The sequence below is a fragment of the Dipodomys spectabilis genome, unplaced genomic scaffold (genome assembly GCF_019054845.1).
Source record: "Dipodomys spectabilis isolate Male_0828 unplaced genomic scaffold, ASM1905484v1 ptg000684l, whole genome shotgun sequence".
In the NCBI taxonomy this organism is placed as follows: domain Eukaryota; kingdom Metazoa; phylum Chordata; class Mammalia; order Rodentia; family Heteromyidae; genus Dipodomys; species Dipodomys spectabilis.
This window is the reverse complement of record NW_024871361.1, coordinates 159,154-180,293: the sequence shown is the minus strand read 5'-3', so window position 1 is coordinate 180,293 and position 21,140 is coordinate 159,154. Positions and strand designations below refer to the sequence as shown.

The 21,140-nt window shown below is 42.5% G+C and overlaps 1 protein-coding gene across 1 annotated transcript in view; it reads left to right on the top strand.

The window, feature by feature from the left end:
* The first annotated feature begins 15,107 nt into the window (after positions 1 to 15,107).
* Tbx18 (T-box transcription factor 18) overlaps positions 15,108 to 21,140 on the top strand; it is a 29,080-nt gene continuing 23,047 nt past the window's right edge. Inside the window, exons 1-3 of the mRNA XM_042672215.1 lie at positions 15,108 to 15,417; positions 16,468 to 16,672; positions 18,682 to 18,783. Coding sequence (XP_042528149.1) covers positions 15,108 to 15,417; positions 16,468 to 16,672; positions 18,682 to 18,783 — 617 coding nt within the window. The remainder of the gene's footprint in view (positions 15,418 to 16,467; positions 16,673 to 18,681; positions 18,784 to 21,140) is intronic.

The window sequence follows — 21,140 nt, the reverse complement described above, 5'->3', positions numbered from 1 at the left end:
ATTGACTTCTTGTCAATAAAAACTAAATAGAAATCACAGCATCCCTTCAAGATGAAGCAGCTCGGAATGGATGCTTTTCTCCATATACCTTCCTCCCTTTCCACGGAGAATTTGGAAATCAAGTTCCAAATTGGACTTTTGGACTGTTGATATTTTCTCAGATTAATGAGGCTGAGACTAATACAATAAGCGTATCTAATTCAAAGGAACAAAACTGGCCTGAAAGAGAACAGATACCAGCCGCCATATGTGGGCACAAGGGAACTTGTTACAACTATGAGGAGCCGTACAAAAGAAGTATTAATCTATACTCCTGGGCCTGCCTATCAGAGAGGGGACATTCGATAGGCGTTCCGGAGTACATTAGCTCACTGAAAGGGACTTTTGCTGCCTGACTAGGGAAGGGTGCTGGGGAGAGTAGCAGGAGACAAGTAAGGTAGATCAAATCATGAGAGACTCCAGCCTATACTGTTTCTCAAGCCCTGTAATGAATAGTTGGGCAGACCATGAAGGCAGTACTGTACCAGTAGCAGGAGCATCCTACTGATATTGAACAATAGCAGTATACTATCCAAAAGTACCAATCTTCCTGGGAGGAACTGCATGGAATCTGAGCCAGCTGGCCTAGGCTGAGACTATGGTTACAACTGGTCACAATTGAATGGGCTTCTTGCAAGAACTCCAGTTTAAGGTGAGCGTAGGGCACTGAGTAATGACAGGGCTACAATTCCAATGACAGCACTGGTAGAGGAAGCCAGGAAATGACTTTTCATGAGAATTCACAGTACTTTTCTTCCTCCAGAATTTCTCTAGAGAATAGTATTCTGGTTCTATCTGCAGTTCTTTTCTGGAATCTGCTAATAGAAAGAAATTCAGAGGCTATCCACATGTAGAAAGTTGAAATTAGATATTTAAAAAATATACAGCAAAGGATAAGGGAAACACTAAGGCTCCTTGGCACAGGTCAAATCTTTAATACAGATGCAGAAACACAACAAATTAAAGAAAGGCTGGATAAATGGGATTGCATTAAACAGCAAAGCTCCTGCATGGCAAAGAAGAAAGCTAGCAAGATAAATAGAAAGCCCACAGATTGGGAGAAGATCTTCACTAGCTATGCAACAGACAAGGGCCTTCTATCTAAACTATACTTAGAGTTCAAAAAATTAAACTTCCCAAATACAAATCCTCAAAGAAACAACTACCCATTAATAAGTGGGCTAAAGACTTAAAAATAGACTTCTCTGGAAAGGAAATAAGAATAGCCGAGAGACACATGAAGAAATGTTCAACATCTCTGGACATAAAAGAAATGCAAATCAAAACAACATTGAGATTCCACCTCACCCCCATTAGAATGGCCATTATTAAGAAAAAAAATAATAACAGCTGGTGGCAGCGATGTGACCAAATGGGAAGCTACTACACTGTTGGTGGGAATGTAAACTTGTTCAACCACTCTACAAAGCGGTATGGAGGTTCCTCAAAAGACTAAATATAGAGCTCCCCTATGACCCAGCAATCCCACTCCAGTGATCACAAACAAGGCCACACTAAAACTACCACCACAACTATGTTCATTGCATTATTCACCATAGCTAAGACATGGAATCAACCTAGATGCCCCTCTGTAGATGAATGAATCAAGAAAATGTGGAATGGAATTCTATGCTTCCTTCAGAAAGAATGATATTGTCCCATCTGTAAGGAAGTGGAAAGACATGGAACAAAAATCATATTAAGTGAAGTAAGCCAGACCCAAAGAAACATAGACTCCATGGTTTTCCTCATTTGTAATAATTAGTAAAAGCCTAGGATAGTCCTAGCAGAGGATCACAATAGCCCAATAGCTATGGACATATGACCATGTAAAATGATGTGAATCCAAATGAACTCCATGCTATGGAGACAAGAGGTTTTGTTCTTGTTGCTTTGTTTTATTTGTTTGTTTTTAGTGAACTGTTTGCAGCCATTTCTTTTATCTTTCTTTTTTTCTCATCTGGTTTATTCCCTGTGGTACTGTTTCTGATTTTGGTACTCTCTGTCTTATATATGAGTTTATCTAACTTGAAGAGGGAAAGAGAATCACAGAAATGGTGGGACAGAGGATGAACCATTGCAACAGCAATACTTACTAGACACTACGTTGGAAATGAATCTTACAATGTGCCGGGCGGAGAGCCGGGGAGGGGGTGGGGTTGGGGGGAGGGGGAGGAAGCAAGAGAAAATGAGGGAGGAGATAACAGTGTTCAAAAAGAAATGTACTCATTACCTAAGTTATGTAGCTGTAACACCTCTGTACATTACCTTTGCAATAAAATAAAATTTAAAAAGTGAGTGGAAGTGTCCTTGCATGCTTTACAGCCATGGAAAAGTAAGGAAGGAAGTTAACAGCTGTGGTACATTAACGGCAATAAAAGCAGCAACAAAAGCCTAGGTGTTATCAAACATTTCTTATGTAGGTTACAGTGACACATGTCAGTCATCCCAGCACTAAGTAAACTAAGGCCCAAAGGATCATCCAGGCCATCCCTGACTATATAGTTCTAAACCAGCTTGGGCTTTCTAACATATCCTTGCATTAAAAACAAGTTGATGTACTCATTACCTTACTCATATAACTAACCCCTCTGCACAGTATTTTCACAATAAAAAAAATGAAAAAAATAACTTGTCTTAGGTGTCAGGCTCTGGAATATCTTTTTATAAGCCAACAGAATACACTGAATACACTGTATCCGTTTTATAAAGAAACTTGGGTAAGAAAGAGAGAAACAGAGAGATAAAGATTTAACTACTTTGCAAAAGGTGGAAACAAAATTCTAAGTCATTATGTGAAAACGAACTTTACAACTTTCATGGGGGGGGGGAGGATTTGGGGGGAGGGGCGGGGGAGGATGAGAAGGGATGGGAAGGGGAAACAAAGGAGGAGGCTACAATGCTTGATAAGAAATGTACTCATTATCTTGCCCTTGTAGTTGTAACTCCTCTGTACGGTATTTTCACAATAAAAATTCTAAGTGAAGAAGCTAGGCTGGAATTTAACTGTGAATTCCAGAGTTCTTTCTAATGCCAAACTGTATGTCAAGTGTCTTCCTATCTGCCCAAAAGAGTATCTGTGTGTGTGTGTGTGTGTGTGTGTGTTTGGGGTGAGGCACAAACAATCTCCAAATGCAACAGCATGTCAAACATACCATTGCTGATACTATATTGTCATCATCACCCTCCCGATCCTGGACTTAGGAAACACATTGCTCATTACAAGGGATTATGTTTGATGAAGTTCTTGCCTATTGCTTACTCTTGCTGCTAGGAAGCTTGTAGGTAAATTTGACGTTCCTTTTTCACAACTGTCGTCTCTCACACATGTATATCAGAGTTCTTTTTTTCTTCTCATCTTTACCCTGGATTGTGATTTAAATCTTAGCCAATCCTAAACTTTAACTCAACATTTACATGTTTATTATAAGTATTCTCACAAGACATTCCAAAACCTTAGTGGAATAAAGTAAGGTATGTAGTACATTAAAATAATAATTTACCTAAGAAAGGCTTTCATCTGTTACATCATACTGCTTTGAATGCTATGGCTGAAAAATCTGAAGAAAAATCAAGACACCATCTGGCTGCCTTTGGAAAGACAGAGGTAATTCAAGTCTTTGATCTGCTCTGCACATGGGTTGGGGAGGGGGAGAGAGAACCAAATCTCCCTGACACAGACAATCATTCGCTTTATTAAACAAGTGTCTTGTATTACACACACAGAGTATGCATTATGGGGATGCACAGGAAAAACTTATGATGAAAAGTAGATACTGAGCATTTTGAGTACTCTGGGTTTTGAAACATTAACATCACAGCTGTTTCCAATAATGTTTCTCTAAATGCAAGCTTATTTCCACAACATGTACTAATGTAACTGTAACTGCCCTAAAATGTTTCATTTTTTTAACTAAAATCTTAGAAATAATGGTGCAACTGAGTCCATAACCACCTTCAATCACCACAAGTACACAGATTACTTTGTACTTGTTTTCTATTATTCAAGATTCAAGATGGGGATAGTTTGAAATGTCCAGAAAGCGAGAGGGAGAGTAAGGGAGGGAATGAGGAAAGGAGAGAGGGAGGGAGAGAGGGAGAGAGAAAGACAGAGAGAGACAGAGAGAATCCAAACATGTTATTAGGTAGACTGTACTGGGATTGTAAATGGAAATTACAATGGAAGGGTTCTTTCTCTGTAGGAACTGCACTGGGAATCTGGCCCAGGTCTTGGGAAAACTGAAGTCTAAGTTGTTTGGTTACATCACAAAATACACGCATATTCTTTAAAAAGTTCTTCCAATTACCTTTCATTTATCTTTTATCCTCTTCTTTCTTATTCATGTGGATGCTGCCATTTGGAGATAGATAAAGACAGACAGATACATATATACACATATATACATATATTATATATATATTAGTTGGATAAAATAGATACAGATAGATGTACACATACACACATATATACACAACACACACATATACTCACATATGTAGATATGTATCTACATATATATTAATTAGGAGATTTAGCTTTTCTCTGCAGCAGTTTGCCATACAGAAGCCAGAAGCCAGTGCTTCTTAGATTGGACTCAGGAAGGCCTCCTTGGGTCTGCAAAAGAGGGCAATCAACAGAGCTTCCTTCCAGCCAGGATTAGGGTGGGACATAACTCTGGTCCCAGAATGCAAACTTTCCAAGGATGCCAAATGGAGAGGTCAGCATTGATCCTAGCAGGCCCTGGGTCCGCAGGGTGTGCCCTCCAGGTCAAGCTGGGACTATACTGCCAATGGTCCCCAGAGGGCGCCACGTTCCGGGACCCGGTGCCCGGATCCAGCCCAGATGCCGGTGGCAATGCAAGTTGTATGGGGGAACCTAACTCAGACCAGAGCTTCAGGGATCCACACCCCAAAATCTTCGGGGCTACAAATAGTCACACTCCCGGGGTAGTGGGCAGTCTCTCTGCCAATCCCTTTTCCTCTCCCAGCGGAATACATTCTTATCACCACCCAATCGGGCAGCCGGGAAAGGATTGTTCACTCCGGGTAGAACTTTGAGGACCTTAAGGCAGGGACGTGATCTGATTCCGAGTTGAGATCTGCCCACCTCCCTCCCCCGCACCTCGAATCCTTTGAACCTGGCTGGCCCGGGTCCCGGGCACCGGCGGATGCCGAGGCCCAGGTATTCCGGTTTATGCCCTGGGGAGGAGACGCTGGGCAATGAATCTGGCTTGGTCAGTGAAGGCCGAAGACGGCCACGCCGAGTGGGATTAGGACCTAGGACAGGGGAGCAGAGATCCGGAGCCACACGGGGCCCAGGCTTCCCCGGACTGAGCCATTGGATCTCTGCGGCCGACTGAGTGGATACCCAAGTCACGAATGCTGTGGGCCCAGAAGTGGGCGAGATAACAGGAGCTCCTTGCGGAGGAGCTTACATTTCACTCCTTCCGTGTTCTGAACCTATACTTTCAAAGGAATTCTAAATGCAAGTATCTAGAAGACAATGAGAACCCCATCCATTCACTCGCGGGCTTTCACCAATCCATGACTTCGGCGAGGTTGCAGCGCACAGTTGGATCACACCGCGCACTGGGTGCCCTGAGTCGCGGTCGCCTCTCGGGCCGGGATGGGGGGACCAGCCCCGAGCTTTGCGCGACGGTGAGGCCGGAGGGGTTCTGGCTGGATGGTCGTTACTAGCTCCCGCCGTGCGATTGCACACGCGGCCGCCCGGCCTTGCGCCCTCCTCGGCCGGCTTGGGGAGGCACCAGGGCGCAGGCGCCGGCGCGGGCCCCGGCACTAATCTACAATTCGTGGAGAGCTCTGAATCGCCTTTTCAAGACAGCCGCCACGAGAGATGATATAATTTTTCTTCGCACTTACTGTGCACTCAGCACCGAGAGGGCTATTCTTTGCAGGTAACAACAGAAACGCAAGGTCGGTGACCCTGATTCCCCTCGGCCTCGAAGCGCCAAGCGCCGGGCTGTTGCGGGCGGCCCGGACTTTTCAGCTGAAATCTCCAACAGGTGGCAGGACCTGAGGACAGACGTCTGGGCGAATCTCCAGCTTTGCGAGATACGCACGCCCCTGTGGACTAGAGGCAGGCAATCGCTCTGGGGAAGGGGTTGCAGGTTCAGGGTGAGCCGGGATCTCCAAAAGGGGCGTGCGCGCTGGAAAGTGAAATCGCCACGGGTTCCGGACTCCAAGCTGCTACACCGGCGCCGCCAAGAGCTTCCCGGGACGCCTTCCTCGGTTTCCCATAAAAAGAATTTCATTGTTACTAGCTGAGACAAATCTCCCTTTCAAGTGACTTGTGCAATCAGAGGAGCTCCTCTGGGATCTAGGGAGTGGGGGCGAGTTACTACTCTTTCTTTAGTACTCCTCTCTCCAAATTTGCCTATGTGCGATTTTTGCGCACACACCCCTTTGGAGAATTATTGATAGTGGATTAATTAAAGGTTCGCGCAGGTCTTACTGCTCTTCTTCCCTATCATGACTCTGGACCCAGTACGATCCCCACTCCAGTTACCCCCCTTCCCCCCACACACACCCCCGACGTGGAGACTAGGTCTCTAAAGTCGCCTTAGCACTGCAGCTGTTTACGCAGCTCGCCCTGGAGACTGATTTATTCTGCAGTCACTGGAGAACTTGGACGCTTTGGCTGGTTAATTTTTGCCATTGTTCCTCATCACATTGAGATAGTTTGAAGTTCGAGGCGGGTTTTATTTATCACCCTGCACATTTGAAATACAGTCAGACATAAAAATAACTGACTCTGGGACTCTGGCGCAATATTGGAGCCGTCGGGGAATAATTTGGCTAACTGACTTGGACATTTCACCTTCTAAACAGAAATGCAACTCTCAGTCAAACTGTAAATCAGATTGTCTTCAGGAATGAAAAAAAAATAGTGCACCAAAACCAGAAAGAATGGAAACAATATTAAAGAAAACTCAGATACTGACCAAAGCAATACTAGCTTTGGAAAACCAAACTAGAATTTAATTTCAGGTGTAGGACGTCATCGGAAACACGAATTCCTGAGTGTTTTACTAGCAGGGGCCGACCCAGGGATTTTAGGGTATCCTGAAAACGTAAATTTTAAAAGATGTTTTGCTGTATTGTTATTCAACAATATGAAACAATAAATGCTGCTTTAAAATAATAAAAACCCCAACTAGGAATTGGGAGGCATGGCCCAAATAGTAGAATATCAGCCCATACAGACAAAGCCCAGCGAGAGTGCTAGGCCCTGAGTTCAAGCCCCAGTACCTGTACAATAGAACTCCAATTATAAATAGAAACAAGGAGTGGGAAGCACAGAATAGAAACTCAAGAAGCAATCTACACTTTGGTAAAGAAGGAAATCAGAAATTTCCCCTACATCATTCTTGTTTCCAATTTTCCATGGATGGATGGAAAATAATCTGATAGTTACCCCCCCCCCTCCGTGCCTCAGAGGTTCCTCTCCCAACCATCTGAGAATCCATAGTATTAAATGCTGCGTTTCTTACTGCCTCCCACAGACCCCAGGCCCAGAGGAGTCCTACAAAGAAGGAATCAGAAAAGAACAGAAAACGGATTCATGCATCCCCTCCACAACTGATCACAAAGGAAAATCCAAAACACAACCAAATAAAACGTCTGCTTGAGAAGGACGCATCTGCTATTATTTTGCATTATTTCTCCCCCAAATAAATTTCATGGGGTGGGGAGGAGGATGGGAAGAGCAGACCAGTCTTGACTAGTCTCCTTCCCTCCATTACGGAAACTTAAGAATGGTTTTCTTGAAGTCAATACAGAAAGATTTTACCTGTAGGCACCTACCCCATTTTCACACACACACACACACACACACACACACACACACACACACACACACACTTCCTCTCTTTTTTAAACCAAAATAATTTACATGATTATAACATCTCTCTAAATAAATCGAAGAGAGAGCAGTGACTTTAAATTCACAAAACTAAAGTTGATTTTTAAGATAATGCAGAGGCTTCCTGTACAAAAGTAGAGGAATTATTTTACCATAACTTTGAAGGCTTATGGGAAAATATCTTGATAGTAGATATGATTTAATGTCCATTGATAACACTAGAGATGCAGTTTTAAATTACTGTTATAATAAAGCATAATTTCAAAAGCATTAAATGAAATAATTAAGATTAAAATTAGTATCTAAATAGGGAAAGGATTGCTGCCTCCTGCTCCATCCCCATTCCTTCAGGAAGCCCACCACCGAGACCTCTTCAGTGACCCCGCCCCCTCCCAGCCTCCTCAGCCTCTTCCTCCACATCATACTGCCTTAAGCTTTCTCTCCTCTCCGTGTCAAGTAAGTAGTTCTCTTCTGTTGCCCCTTCTCAAGAACATTTTAACATTTGCATAGTCAGTTCTTGATCATGCCCCCAAGCTGGCTTTGGACAATCTGATACCTCTGTTTCTTCAGAATGACAGTTCGATCAATGCAGTGCATTCTGCTGATGGGCACCTGTGTATTGTGAGTAATCCTTTGTCAAGAGATAGCCCAAGAGCCTTTCAGGATAACCAGCAAGGGGAATAAAAAGAAAATGCTTGCCTTTCTACACACTTATTTTTATTTGTTCGACTTTTTTTTCTTATTTCTAATACATCAAAATGGCTTCTTTCTTTTAGACTCTCAAACCACAAATACCTCAAAAACATATATTTCAAAAAGTAAATCTACAGATGTAATACATACTGTGAACCCTATAAAATGCGTTTACAATGCTGACTTAAAGAAATAAATTTATAACTTTCATATGTACCTTCCTTGTGCAATAGGCAACTGCCATATGTTTCCGACTTCCCTAACCCAACTTTCCTGAACATCTGTAGCAGGTAGTGAGTGCTTCTTAAAGTACATTGCATGCAATTTGAGAAGGAACCTGTACCAAAGACTGAAGGTGAGGAACATTAAAAAAAAAAAAAAAAAAAAAGCTCAGTCTTTCTAGAAATGCTAGCTATTCTAAATTTGCATTACTGAATATGCATGGCAGTGAGCACACCTTATGTGCTTCCTTTTTCATGTGAAGGAATTTGGAAATACATATTTATACCTGCTGAAGATTCTTTATAAGCATAGTATTCAGAGTGCAAGCTATTCAGTTGAGTTCCTCTTGCAACTAGCACCTGTAGCTTCTTGCTTGAAGATATCTCTTCCTGAAAATCTGGAATAAGCTATTTTATTTGAGACAAAGTTGAAAGATTTTATATTGAAAAAGAGGGGAGGAGCCTAACATTTCTCACTCAAAATACACTTCTTAAAGGAGAAAAGAGTTTGCCAATTAGACATGAGACAAAACAAGTTTACATACAAAAGCTATTCTTTCTTGTCAATTTTTTGCCATATACTTAAGTGTAGGGTTTGTTCTTGATGTTAGTACTATTTTTCAGTAGCTCACTTCTTCCTCACACACAATTCAAGTGGTATTTTTATTTTAATTTTATTGTTAAGAGAGGTCACAGTTACATAAATAAGGTAGTGAGTATATTTCTTGTCAAACTTGTTATCCCTTCCTTCATTTCTTTAATCAGTGAAAAAGTCCTATCATTCATCTGAAAATGAAATGTTTCATCTGTTGGAATGAAAATATGAGGAAATTACATTCATACTCTTCATTTTAATTCTCTCAGCAGATTATTTGAAATGCATGCAAAATTGTCACTAAAAGTTTGATCACTTACATAAAATACAAGAACAGTGTCCAGTTTCTAGCCAACTAGAAAGTATAATAATTTTTCTCATTAAAAGTGAGTACAAAAACTCAGAATGATGGCTGGAGACCTGAGTCCAAGCTACTCTAAAGGCAGAGGTAAGAGGATCGCCTAAGCTCAGGAGTCTGAGGCTAGCCTGGCTTCCATACTCCTGAAAAAAAAATTAAAAAGAGAGACAAAAGCCCATAATAATGAGAAACAACAAGAAGAAAAAACACTAAACACAACACTTAGTCTTTCTTAAATGGAGCCTTGTTTAGTTTCATTTTCAATTCTTATTTATAGAGAGTCAAAGAGGATGAAGTATTTAATTCAAAGAATATAAAACTGTATACTTTGGGCAACAATTTAACCATGATTTTGTAGAGTCTAAATTACTGTCCATTAGCTAGTTTGAGAATGTTGCTTAATTAAATTTTCCCATTCATTGTCTCATTTGCAGTACTGGTATTAGCAACAGCCTGCTACTTGTCTTGGGGTATTTCTTTACTTCTGGTTTTAATTTCATTTATCTCTTTCAACCTGTCTACTTTTGGATCAGATATTGTGATGGAGATAATGTGGTCTTCTCCATCATTTCTGCCATTGATCCTCATAGATAATGGAAGTGAGAGAGAAGTGTGGGGTTAGTGAGGCAGAGGGTGAATACAAATTACAGGAGGGTCTAAAGGTAAAGCAGGTATTTCTAGAAACTGAACCCGAAGAGAAAAGCTTCATTAAAGCACGAGTTTTCTTCTGGATGCCTGGCAAGCTCTGTACTTTCTCAGTCTTCCGTGTGCTGAGTTAGAAAGACTCTCTCTCCAAGGTGAAAAACTTGGGGGAAGAGGGGAGGGAGGAATAAAGGCAAGTTTACCTTCCAACTCCACTCATTTATCTCTCCTCAACTCGCGCACCTCTTCGGAATTTTAGAGAGAGGAGTATTGACTGAAAAAAAAAATCAAAATTAGAAGAGAAACTGAGTGTGAGCGCCTAGGGACCTGGAAGGACTCCTCCTTGGTCTTCCTGGATCCTTAAATAGTGGGCCTCAGTCTCAGCTAATCGAACCAGTTGTTGGGTGGGAGAAGAAAGAAAAACCAAAAGACAAACAAAACAAATAAACAAGCAAAGAAAGGCAACCAACCCCGTGGTGGTGTTTGTGTGGGAGCCAGGTACAGGAGCTACGCGGATTCGGGCTCTGATATCCAGTTCCTGCCGGCCTGGGTTTGTAGCTGCAGGAATAAGCTCCGGAGAACTCCGGCCGCCAGCGTTTTCTCCCCTAACCCTTGTAAATGTGTGCACGTTGTGATTCTTATTCTCATTAACCCAGGTTAGAGGGAAAGGCAAAAGAATGAGAGGGAACTTCGGTCTTGATTTTTTGTATCTGCTTGTCCATCAAAGCAGTGGCATCTGATATCTGTGTCTCTAAATTAAAATGCGACACAGACAACGACTCCTCTTGCTGTTTGGTTTGGTCCTGGCTCACCCACTGTTTCTGTATTTTTCCCCATGACTTTCAGCTAATAATAAATGTCTCTTTATGAATGAAAAGCAAGTACGGGTCCTGTTTAGAAATTCAGGGACCACAAGATGTAACCTTGGGGACCACCTCCTCCTCGTGGCAGGTTTCCAATCCTAGAGTAAAATGTAAGGGCTAAAATTTCTGTACAGCGATTGTCGAGTGCAAAACAAAATAAAAACAAAGATCCGTGTAAAGAGTGAATTCCTATCCTATAAAACCTTCAGTTTTAGAACATAAAAACCGATTATTTAGCAACGAACTATCTTCCAAATTACGGGAAATGAAATATTAACTCTATAGGGATAATCGATGATGAGTTTTAAAAAAAAAAGCTCCAGGTCAAAAAGCTTTGTAGGAGCCATTAGACACAGTGGGGTTTTGCAATTATTTTAAATAAAAGAATAAATTTCAATACAGCTGGACTTGGACTCTCAAGATCTTTTGCCTCTCTCGCAGTCTTCCAGCAAGCTCCTGGAATTGACTCATTGCATGGGTGACTTATTTGAAACAGAATATGTCTCTTTTTGCTAGAGGCCTAATAGTGTACTTTATTTGCGATCATTTCTTTAATGTAGCTCCTATTGGAAAAAAAAAATTTCTCGCTTAAAGTGACAAGAGGCACACACTTCTCCCATGTTTGCATCTGCACAGGTGGACATGAGCACATACACAGTCACACACAAAACGTGTGCACAGGAGCAGTTACACGTTCATATGCAGAGAGACACTTGCAAAAGCGCTGCTTGATCACTAATTTAGAGGTTCTGCTTAATGCATAGGCATTTTATCCGAATTTCCTTTGCTGGAAAAGCTCAGGAATCTAGTTGGGTCCCACCACAGCCTGTCACACTGTTGAGGAAAGGCCTGGCGAAACTATGGCTTAGCCTTCACACCAAGGCCAACCAGTTTGGAGCTAGCCTCTCTCAGGTACCCTGGAGAGGTTCCTTCCCCATCTCTGGGAGCCAAAGTGGGAGTGAGCTATATAGTCTCTGATGACTGCTAGGTAGGAAAGGAGACCTCTGGTCCTGCTGTGTCCTCGAGCCTGAGACCCGTAGCCTGAAAGTAAGAGGAAGTCAGAGTCTGTGCTATCCTATAGGGAAAAGTTCCCGAAGCCCAGCTGGAACCAGGACCAAGGGAGCTAGCGCCCTCGTCCTGCCCCCGGGCTACCTGCGCACACTTGAATTGTTTCTAAGGATTATTGTTTGCTTGTTTTGACCCTGTGGATGTCAGTGAAGCTAGATTTTTCTGTCTTGGTTGATGTGGTGAATACAGATCTCCCAAGTTCTGAAGTCTGTTGTGCCTCTAGCTACAGGGGAAAAGGCAAAAGAAGTGAATAGTTCAGAAAAGCAGATCTGGAACTGTACGGTCCAAAGAAAAAGCTGAGGTCTTGATCAGATTTCTCAATCAGTGTGAAAACGACAGTCTTCGCGTCTGGAAACGGCATGTTTTCTTTTTGTTGGTTTTTGTTTTGTTTTTTTTTTAATTTTCTAGGGACCAGCCTCCTGGAACACCCTGTCCGAGTGGGCCCAATGGTTCCAGCGACTCCATTCTGGGCCATGGTACTTCTAAATCCCCAAGGCTGAAGGGTGTTTTGGAGGAGCTGCGGGTCGCAGCTCCACCGGCTTGGGGAGAGCTGGACCTGGGACCCAGCGCTCTAATCACGCACGCAGCTGCTTAGAGGGCGGAGAGGCTGGAGCTTCCCAGCTTTGGGCATACACCCTGGCTAGTTCACTTCAGCTAACATCTTTCCCGCCCAAACTCTCAAGGCAGCTTGTGCTTGCAATGCCATTTTTAACCTCCAACAAACTTTACAAGTAGGATTTTATTTATTTATTTTTGGACAAAATATCAGCCTGACACAGTTAAACTTGGGTCCCCAGATAGCTCCAAAAACAGCGGCACAGCCTCTCTTTTGTGAATTCAACTCCAAAAACAGTGACAGAGCCATTCTTTTGTGAATTCAACTCCAAAACAGTGACACAGCCTTTCTTTTGTGAATTCAAAACATCTTCCAATTGAATCCATTTCTCAAGTATCTAAAAGAAGCATCCACCGCAGGGATATTGCTAAGTCTTTCAGGGTTTGGAGGCTGGAGGGTGGGGGGAGGGAGTGTTTGGAAGGCCCCCCGGGAGCCTCTGATCGCCTCCAGCGCAGTCCTGCTCCAACTGTGCTGACCAGCATTGAAGGAACTGCGAGCTTCTCCAGCTACGGTAAAATACCGAAAAAAAAAAAAGATTGGTCCCAGTTGTACCAAGTCAGAAGAAAACAAACAAACAAGAACCCCTCATTTGTCACGCATTTTATACCAATGGTTAAGAGGACTATGAAATCTCCGTACAATATAATTGTTTTATTCTACAGAGAAATATTCTGCCAAAAAAAAATTTTTTTTAACCCCAGAGAAAAGTTTAGGTGGAAGTCTAAAGCAAACTGCACGTACATATTTGTTGTCACTCAATTAAAAAGTGTTGTTTTCAATATCTCTTAAAGAAACATATTGTAAAATCCTGATACAAATGTGGTAAATTGGGGAAATGAGAAGCTATTGTAAATCACTGACTTTAAAAAAAAACCTGCAATTGAGTCTTAAAATTTATTTTACTTTCTCTGTGCCTCTGATCATATAAAATAGTATTTATCGAAATGAAAAAAAAAATCTTCTGGAAGATTTCAGGGGGAGCGTTCGAGTTGTCTATACAAGTGAAAATATACAGTTAAAATCCCACAACCTTGCTTTAAAGTAACTACAACTCTCTGAAAGAAAAGGGAGTCTCCAGAAAAAGACATGGCTTTTCCAATTAGTTTATACGAAACTTAACATATCTATAATATTTTGTTTCGAAATATAAAGGCTGTAAATATTTTGAACCCGTTTTTCCTGCATAAAATCCACAGGGTAAAATTTAAACTTATTGCCACGGTGCTACTAAACATGGGAATGTTTAAATAGGACTACCGACTTGAAGGACGTGAATTCTCACCACCTCCACAAACGTTCTACGTTGTGGCAATTGATGTGGCTGTGGGACTGGTGATTTAAGGTTCTATGAACCTTTGATATGCTCACTTGGTGCTTTTCTCTGTTTAAAGCTAAGGGTTTCCGTCTTCGCAGGTCCAAGGGAGAGAAGAAACTGGAAAGTTCGGGCTGGACTGGTCTCGTGGGCGGTGGCGAGACCAACTGGGTTCCGAGAGCGGCTGGCAAGCCCAAGCCAGATGGCGGCGCTTTGCGCTCCGGACGTTTTCTTCTTTTTTTTTCTTTTTTCCTTTCCAACCTTCTAAGGAAGTGGGCGCGGGTTGCGCAGAGCCGGCGCCTTCCGATTGGCCAGCCATCTGGATGATTGACAATTCTCTGGGCTCCGCCCCTCTCCGCTTTATTGACACTAATGAGCAAGTTCTTCCCACCGCTCTCCTGCTTGGAAGTGCTGACAGATCAAGGCAACAAATTTCAATTACAATCCCTAATTTGTGTCCGCAGAGTGTTTTTTTTTTTTTCTTTCTCATGTTAGTCCTCCCTGGCGCATCAGTCGAGGCAGATCTTGGAGCAGTCGGAGGACGTGCAGGGGGTGGGAGCGGAGGAGTGCCGCAGTGAGAGCGCGCCAGAGCCCGGGGAAGGAAACTTGGCGGTCTCATCCCTGGTTCTTCGGATCCCAACGCAAGCCAGAAAGAGGAAACGCCACAGTTGTGTTTGCCCGCGGCTGGGGGAAGGGGGCAGATCTCGGGAGGCCCCGAGAGTTGTTCAGCTGTTGGTGGGGCCCGGAGAGCGCGCGCGCGTGTGTGTGCCCGCGTGGGTGTATATGAGAGAGGGGCGGGCGGGCGCCGGGCGGCGGGGATGGCCGAGAAGCGGAGGGGCTCTCCGTGCAGCATGCTCAGCCTCAAGGCGCACGCTTTCTCCGTGGAGGCGCTGATCGGCGCCGAGAAGCAGCAACAGCTCCAAAAGAAGCGGCGAAAGCTAGGCGGGGAAGAGGCAGCCGGGGCCGCGGACGACGGAGGCTGCAGCCGCACGAGCGGCGCGGCCGAAAAGAGTTCCTCGGAGGGAGATGAGGGAGCAGCGCACCCGCCACCACTAGCCGGGGCGGCGTCGGGCCCGGCCCGGAGCTGCGCCGACCTGGAGCGGAGCTGTGGCTCCGGAGGAGCCGCGGGTGAGTGGCCCCTTCCCGCCCGGGTCGGCACGGCTCGGCGAACCTGAGCTTCTGCGCGTCTGTGGGCGCGGGTGCGCCCCGGGCCCCGGATCCCACAGCGGCCGACACCGCTCGAACCTCCAACGCCTGGGTCCGGGTTGGGGGGATCCTGCGCTTGGCTCTCGGTACAACCAGGTCACCCGACAGATGCCTAAGATGAGTTCCAGCCTCGCCTAGGAAGCTGCCGTCGTCCCACTGGGCGCCCGCGCCCTCGGCGGGCTGCGGCTAGTCGCGGAACCCGGCGGGGCGGATGTGCTTTCCCCCATCTGCTTCCCTGGGGGTTGCGACCCATGGGTGCTGTTTTCACTTTACTGATTTTTTTTAAAGCGCAGGGCTGGGTTGGGGTGACGGGCCACGGCCTGGCCTAACCTCCCTTCCTCCCCCCGAAACCGGAGTGCAGGCCCTAGACCGGGTGTGCAAGGTAGCTAGGGAGGGCGGCGTATTTGCACACGTCGTTTCCTTCCAGATTCCCTCCAGCGACTCCTGCGATGGCGGGTGGGCATGGCCCGTGCCTCTTTGCCCGCTTCTAGCTGCTCTGATGATAGAATTAAAGAGCCTGGGGCAGCGAGAGCCAGGTCTGAAGAAGTTTCTAGAAAATGCATCAGACCGGGCCAGCGGCGCCTCAGATGCCTGTCGAGAGAGCGGTCCTGGACTCGGGGCCTGGGGCGCACCCGGGGGCGTGCGCCACGGAGAGTCGCAGCGTGCCCGGGGGTCTTGGCCTGCGGACACGCGTCTCCCGGCGCTGAGAAGCCCGAGGCGGCTGTAGGGTGGGGCGGACGTGGCCCGTGTGTCTCCCCGGGTCTGAGGACACGGGGGCCGGGCAGGCCGCATTCAGTGTCCGGAGCCCCTGGGCAGAAGGGGCCTGGCCGTCTGGAGGCCCGGATAACTGTGACAGTGTCCCCCGGCTCCCAGCCCTTTCCTTCTTGGTTGCCGGTCGCAGACGAGGTCTCTCCGGCTGTCCTCCCTTGGGGAGCCCTCACCGGTGCCCCATCTCTGCCCTTTGCTGTCCAGGAGGCGCTGAGGACGGCTTCCTGCAAGGCGCTTCCCCACTGGCTTCTCCAGGAGGTTCCCCTAAAGCGTCCCCGACGCCCGCCCTGGCCCGGCCGGGGACCCCGCTGCCCTCCCCGCAGGCCCCCAGGGTAGATCTGCAAGGAGCTGAACTCTGGAAGCGCTTTCACGAGATTGGGACGGAGATGATCATCACCAAAGCCGGCAGGTATGGTGGAGCCACCACGCTGACTCCGTGGAGGACCCGGGCCAGCCCCAGCCCACTCCTCGGTTGGGAGCGCTGGGAGCTTTTTCTTCCGAGGGAGGGGAACTGGTCCCGGCCCCTCGCTTTTAAAAGGCTGGCCGGAGTGTGGTTCTGAGGGGCTCAGGCAGGCCGTGGTCTCCCGGTAATTGCAGTTTAGAATTCGAAGGAGTCGGAGATACAAGATCACTTCTTCAGGTTGTAGTTACCTGTTCTGAAACTAGAGGATAGATTCGTCCCTCCTCATATTTTTTGGAAGCTAAGTCTCCAGGCTGGTCCTTTATCATATTTCCGGACGCTTCAAGAACACGAAATATTACGCTGTTTTCATACTAGGATGAAAAGTAGCGGTAACTTTTCATTAAGACGCAGGTTTGATCGTCTATAGCTGTAAGAATAATGACTCTGATTTTTAAAAATCATCCTGTTTATAGATTTACAGCTACACGGTTAAATTTTTTTCCTACCTTAAATCCAATCTGTTTGCTTAAATTTGGTGAAGAATGCTAAATATATACATATAGTTTTGCTTTTTTGAAGTATGAAACTTGCACATCCATCACTTATTAAAATAAATGAATTTGTTGGTCACATCGTATTAATTTGAGGTAGGAACATTTACATTTTAAAGTTTTCAGTTCATTTAGTGCAAGGAGATCTATGAATAATGTTTCCTTAAACGGAACTTTAAAAAGCACACGCAACTCTTTCAGGGAGTACACATGGTAAAAACCTGGATAGCAAAAAAGTATCCAAATTTATTAGAAATTACAAAACCATTTTATTGAATCCATATGGTACCGTCTACATTTTCACCGAGCTTTTATTAATGATCCAAATTTGGTCTTCAACAACACAAAGCAACAGTTGTCTTATAAAGGATATAGTTAAACACCTTTATTCTTTATCTTACAGGTGCACTGAAGTAACACTACAACAGCCAATGTATTAAACTGTTTTCATGCTTAATCATGAACTCCCCCCCCCCATGTGTGGTCTTTAATAACAGTTATAGAAAAAAAATTGGTAAATAACTACTGAACATTGTGCCATTTGGTTAAATTAACCAAAGTTAGATTCTCTGGAAGGGTCTTAGATATACGTCATTGAAAGAACATTCAAAAAGAGTAAACGTCTGTATTTTTTATATACAATAATTTGCCTCTTCTGTGTTTTTTATATACAATAATTTGCCTTAGGTGGTCATTTTCTTTTGAAGGGATAGGCACATTTATTTTGCATTTCCTTTGATACGCATCTCAGGGAAGCAAAGAGAAAAAAGATTTTCATTTGCTTTCATTACCAACGTTTCAAATAACCATGGTAAAAAAAAAAAAGAAACATTTTTTGAGGTAGGGTGGGGGAAGGATTTGGTAAATATACATTGTGTTTAGTTTCTGTTTTCAATAAAGAAGTTTTACTATACCTTTCAAATTTAGAGCAAGTTTTGCACTTCACCTTCACCATGCTGCAGACAGGAAGTCCTGTCTCAATAAAGAACATATTGTTTGGTTATAGCATGGCACATTGGCTCCTTGTGGTTTTTTTATAACCCTTTTAAAATTTCACATCATAAGATATTTTATCACCTTTCAGAAATTTGAAAATTCTATTCCTACCATGTGGTTATTTTAATATTTGTATTTATTAAAGTAAATGTGCTTATTGATTTTGTTTAAGAAATGGTTTCTAGAATGCCATTATTTCTGAAATGTGCAATTCTTTTATTTTTAGCTCTAGTGACACTTCAGTAAACATGGACCACATGTGCACAGTGTACAACAAATTGCATTAAAAAAAACCTTCAGTTTGATATGATCTATGTTCGGGCACTTTATAGTACCAAAATGGATGCTATAAATTTTCTACATTTAGAATACAGATTAGAGAGATATCTTTGCTATATATGTTCTTTATTCTTAATCACAAACAAAAGCAAAATCAAACCCTCTTCTTCTCCCTTCTCTTATGAACAGGCGAATGTTTCCTGCAATGAGAGTGAAGATCTCAGGATTAGATCCTCACCAGCAGTATTATATTGCCATGGATATTGTACCTGTGGATAATAAACGATACAGGTACAGTGATTGGATACAGGATAAGAAAACACTAGGATTTTGCACACTTAGTGACTGTTTTATCTGTGACAACTGTATTTCCCCCCTACCCCCCTCTAACCTGTAGATTTTCCAGATCCCTGGGTTCCAGCAGCCCAGATGGTGCCTTCTACAGCAAACATGGGAAGTTGTTTTTGTTTTCTATTTTTTTTTTTTTACTTTTAATTGATGCAGAAATGTCTTTAATCTTTGAGATTTTTAAAAGGCTAATTTGGTGTAGTTAAGCTAAACTTATCTTTTGTGCTACTTCACGTTTCAGTTCCAGTTTTGAGAGGAAACGGTGTGTCGTTTATAGAGACCCATTCTAGTAAATAAAGTGTACATTCTTCATGGTTTTCATCTTCACATTAGTTTCCTATGTCTTGTTACATGTAAAATCATTAAAAGCATTTCCCCTTTAAACTGAGAAAATTGTTTGTGTACAAGTTAGAAAACTAGTATGTCTTAATTCATTGTGATATTAAGGTATCTCTGAACTGGTAATGAACTGTTACCCTTGGCTTTTTTTTTTGGTTGGAAGTTAAGAATTGTTTTATAGAAATTTTATAATATTCAGGTTTAGAAAGAATTACTAATTAAACATGAGATAAACTGTGAAAGGATATGTGTTTTTCATTTTCAAGCCAAACTTTGCTCTCTCACTTCTGCATAAAGCAAATCACAAAGTTTGAATGACAGTGCTTTTTATTTTTCTGATACTTAAGTGCTACAGTTTTAAAAAGGAAGTCTTGAATTTAATGTTTTCTCTCTCCCTCTTGTTTCTCACTGTCATAAATACACAATGAACAGTGTAGAGTAAGTTTTTAAACAAAAACAGATTTTGAGTCACTTAAATTTTTGAGTCTTTTCTGTGAAGCTGGCGCTGGTTTATAGTTTTGAAAGTGCACAGATTTTAATATGAATGTAGACTTTTGAAATACTACCAAAATGAGTAATAAAAATTGAATTTTATTTGTCATTTTATATAAGGTATATCACTTGTTTTAATTAATTATTTAGACATTTTGCAAAAGTTATTTACTGCCTAACAGAAATTGGAAAGCATTGATTTATTAAATATACATGATTTAAAAGTCATACTGTTATTTGTTTTGATATTGAGAAAAATAATGTAATTCTCTTTTAAATATTATTGTTGCTATGAGGTGGTGTTCAGTGAAGTTATAGTTACATAAGTCAGATAAAGAGTACATTTCTTTATAGACAGTGTTACCCCTTCCCTCACTCTCTCCCAGTTTTTCCATCCGATCTTCATCCACAAATTGTGTAATTCATTTTCAATATATTGTCTAGTGAGCACCAATACTGCATTTGTTCACCCTTTGTCTCCCCATATCTGTGGTCCTGTACTTTTTCATGGAGCTGGAAATCATTCTTTTCTGAGTTTTAATCTTGTTTCTTCTTCTAAATCTCTTTTTATAAAATTTCACTACTTTATTTTACTAAACCAATTTTTACGTACTCTCACAAGGAATAAATAAACATTGATTTAAGAAAGTAAGAAAAAGCTATACATCAGTATTTAAATGCTAGATTTTAAAAATGAAATTGTAAAACATAAATTTGCTTTCATTTATGTTGCATCTTAAAAATTTATTAATATTTGTATTTAAAAATGTTTTGCAAAGAATGTGTAAATCTAGCACTTATTTTCTTAGTGGATGTGTAGTTTTGAACTGTTCAATATGCATAATTTTGCAGTTTTGACTGAATACATAACTATTTTGGTAGTAATCAAATTTATATAAAAGTATAGCTTTCTAATATTTTCATTTTATTTTCCAACTTTTTCAGCATTCTTATAAAACTTGTGACAATCTCAAACAATGTTATTTGATCACGTTAAAAATGATTGCCAATTGTAATATAAAATTAATATTTGTAATAGTCCATTGCTAGAAACTTATTTGTTAAAAATTACAGAATACTAATTAAAGGAAAATTCTTAAACATTTGTGGTAGATTCTATTTTCCCTAAGAAAAGGAATTAAATACCAGCATATTTGACTCAAGAGAACCGGACCGCAGTTGAAGTAAAGAGGCTTGCTTTATGATTGTTTCATGCTATTTACAAAAAAAAATCTGTATACTACACAAATAGAATTTTTAAAGACTATTGACGAGTTATTGCTATAAAATCATATGCAATGTTTAACACACAAATGGTAGAAAATATCTAAGAGTATTTATTGTTTTCTTCTCTCTCTCCTCTCTCCTCTCTCTCTCTCTCTCTCTCTCTCTCTCTCTCTCTCTCTCTCTCTTTTGTTGTTGTACCAGGGTTTAAACTTAGGCTTTGCTATTCAGGCCATACCTGAGCC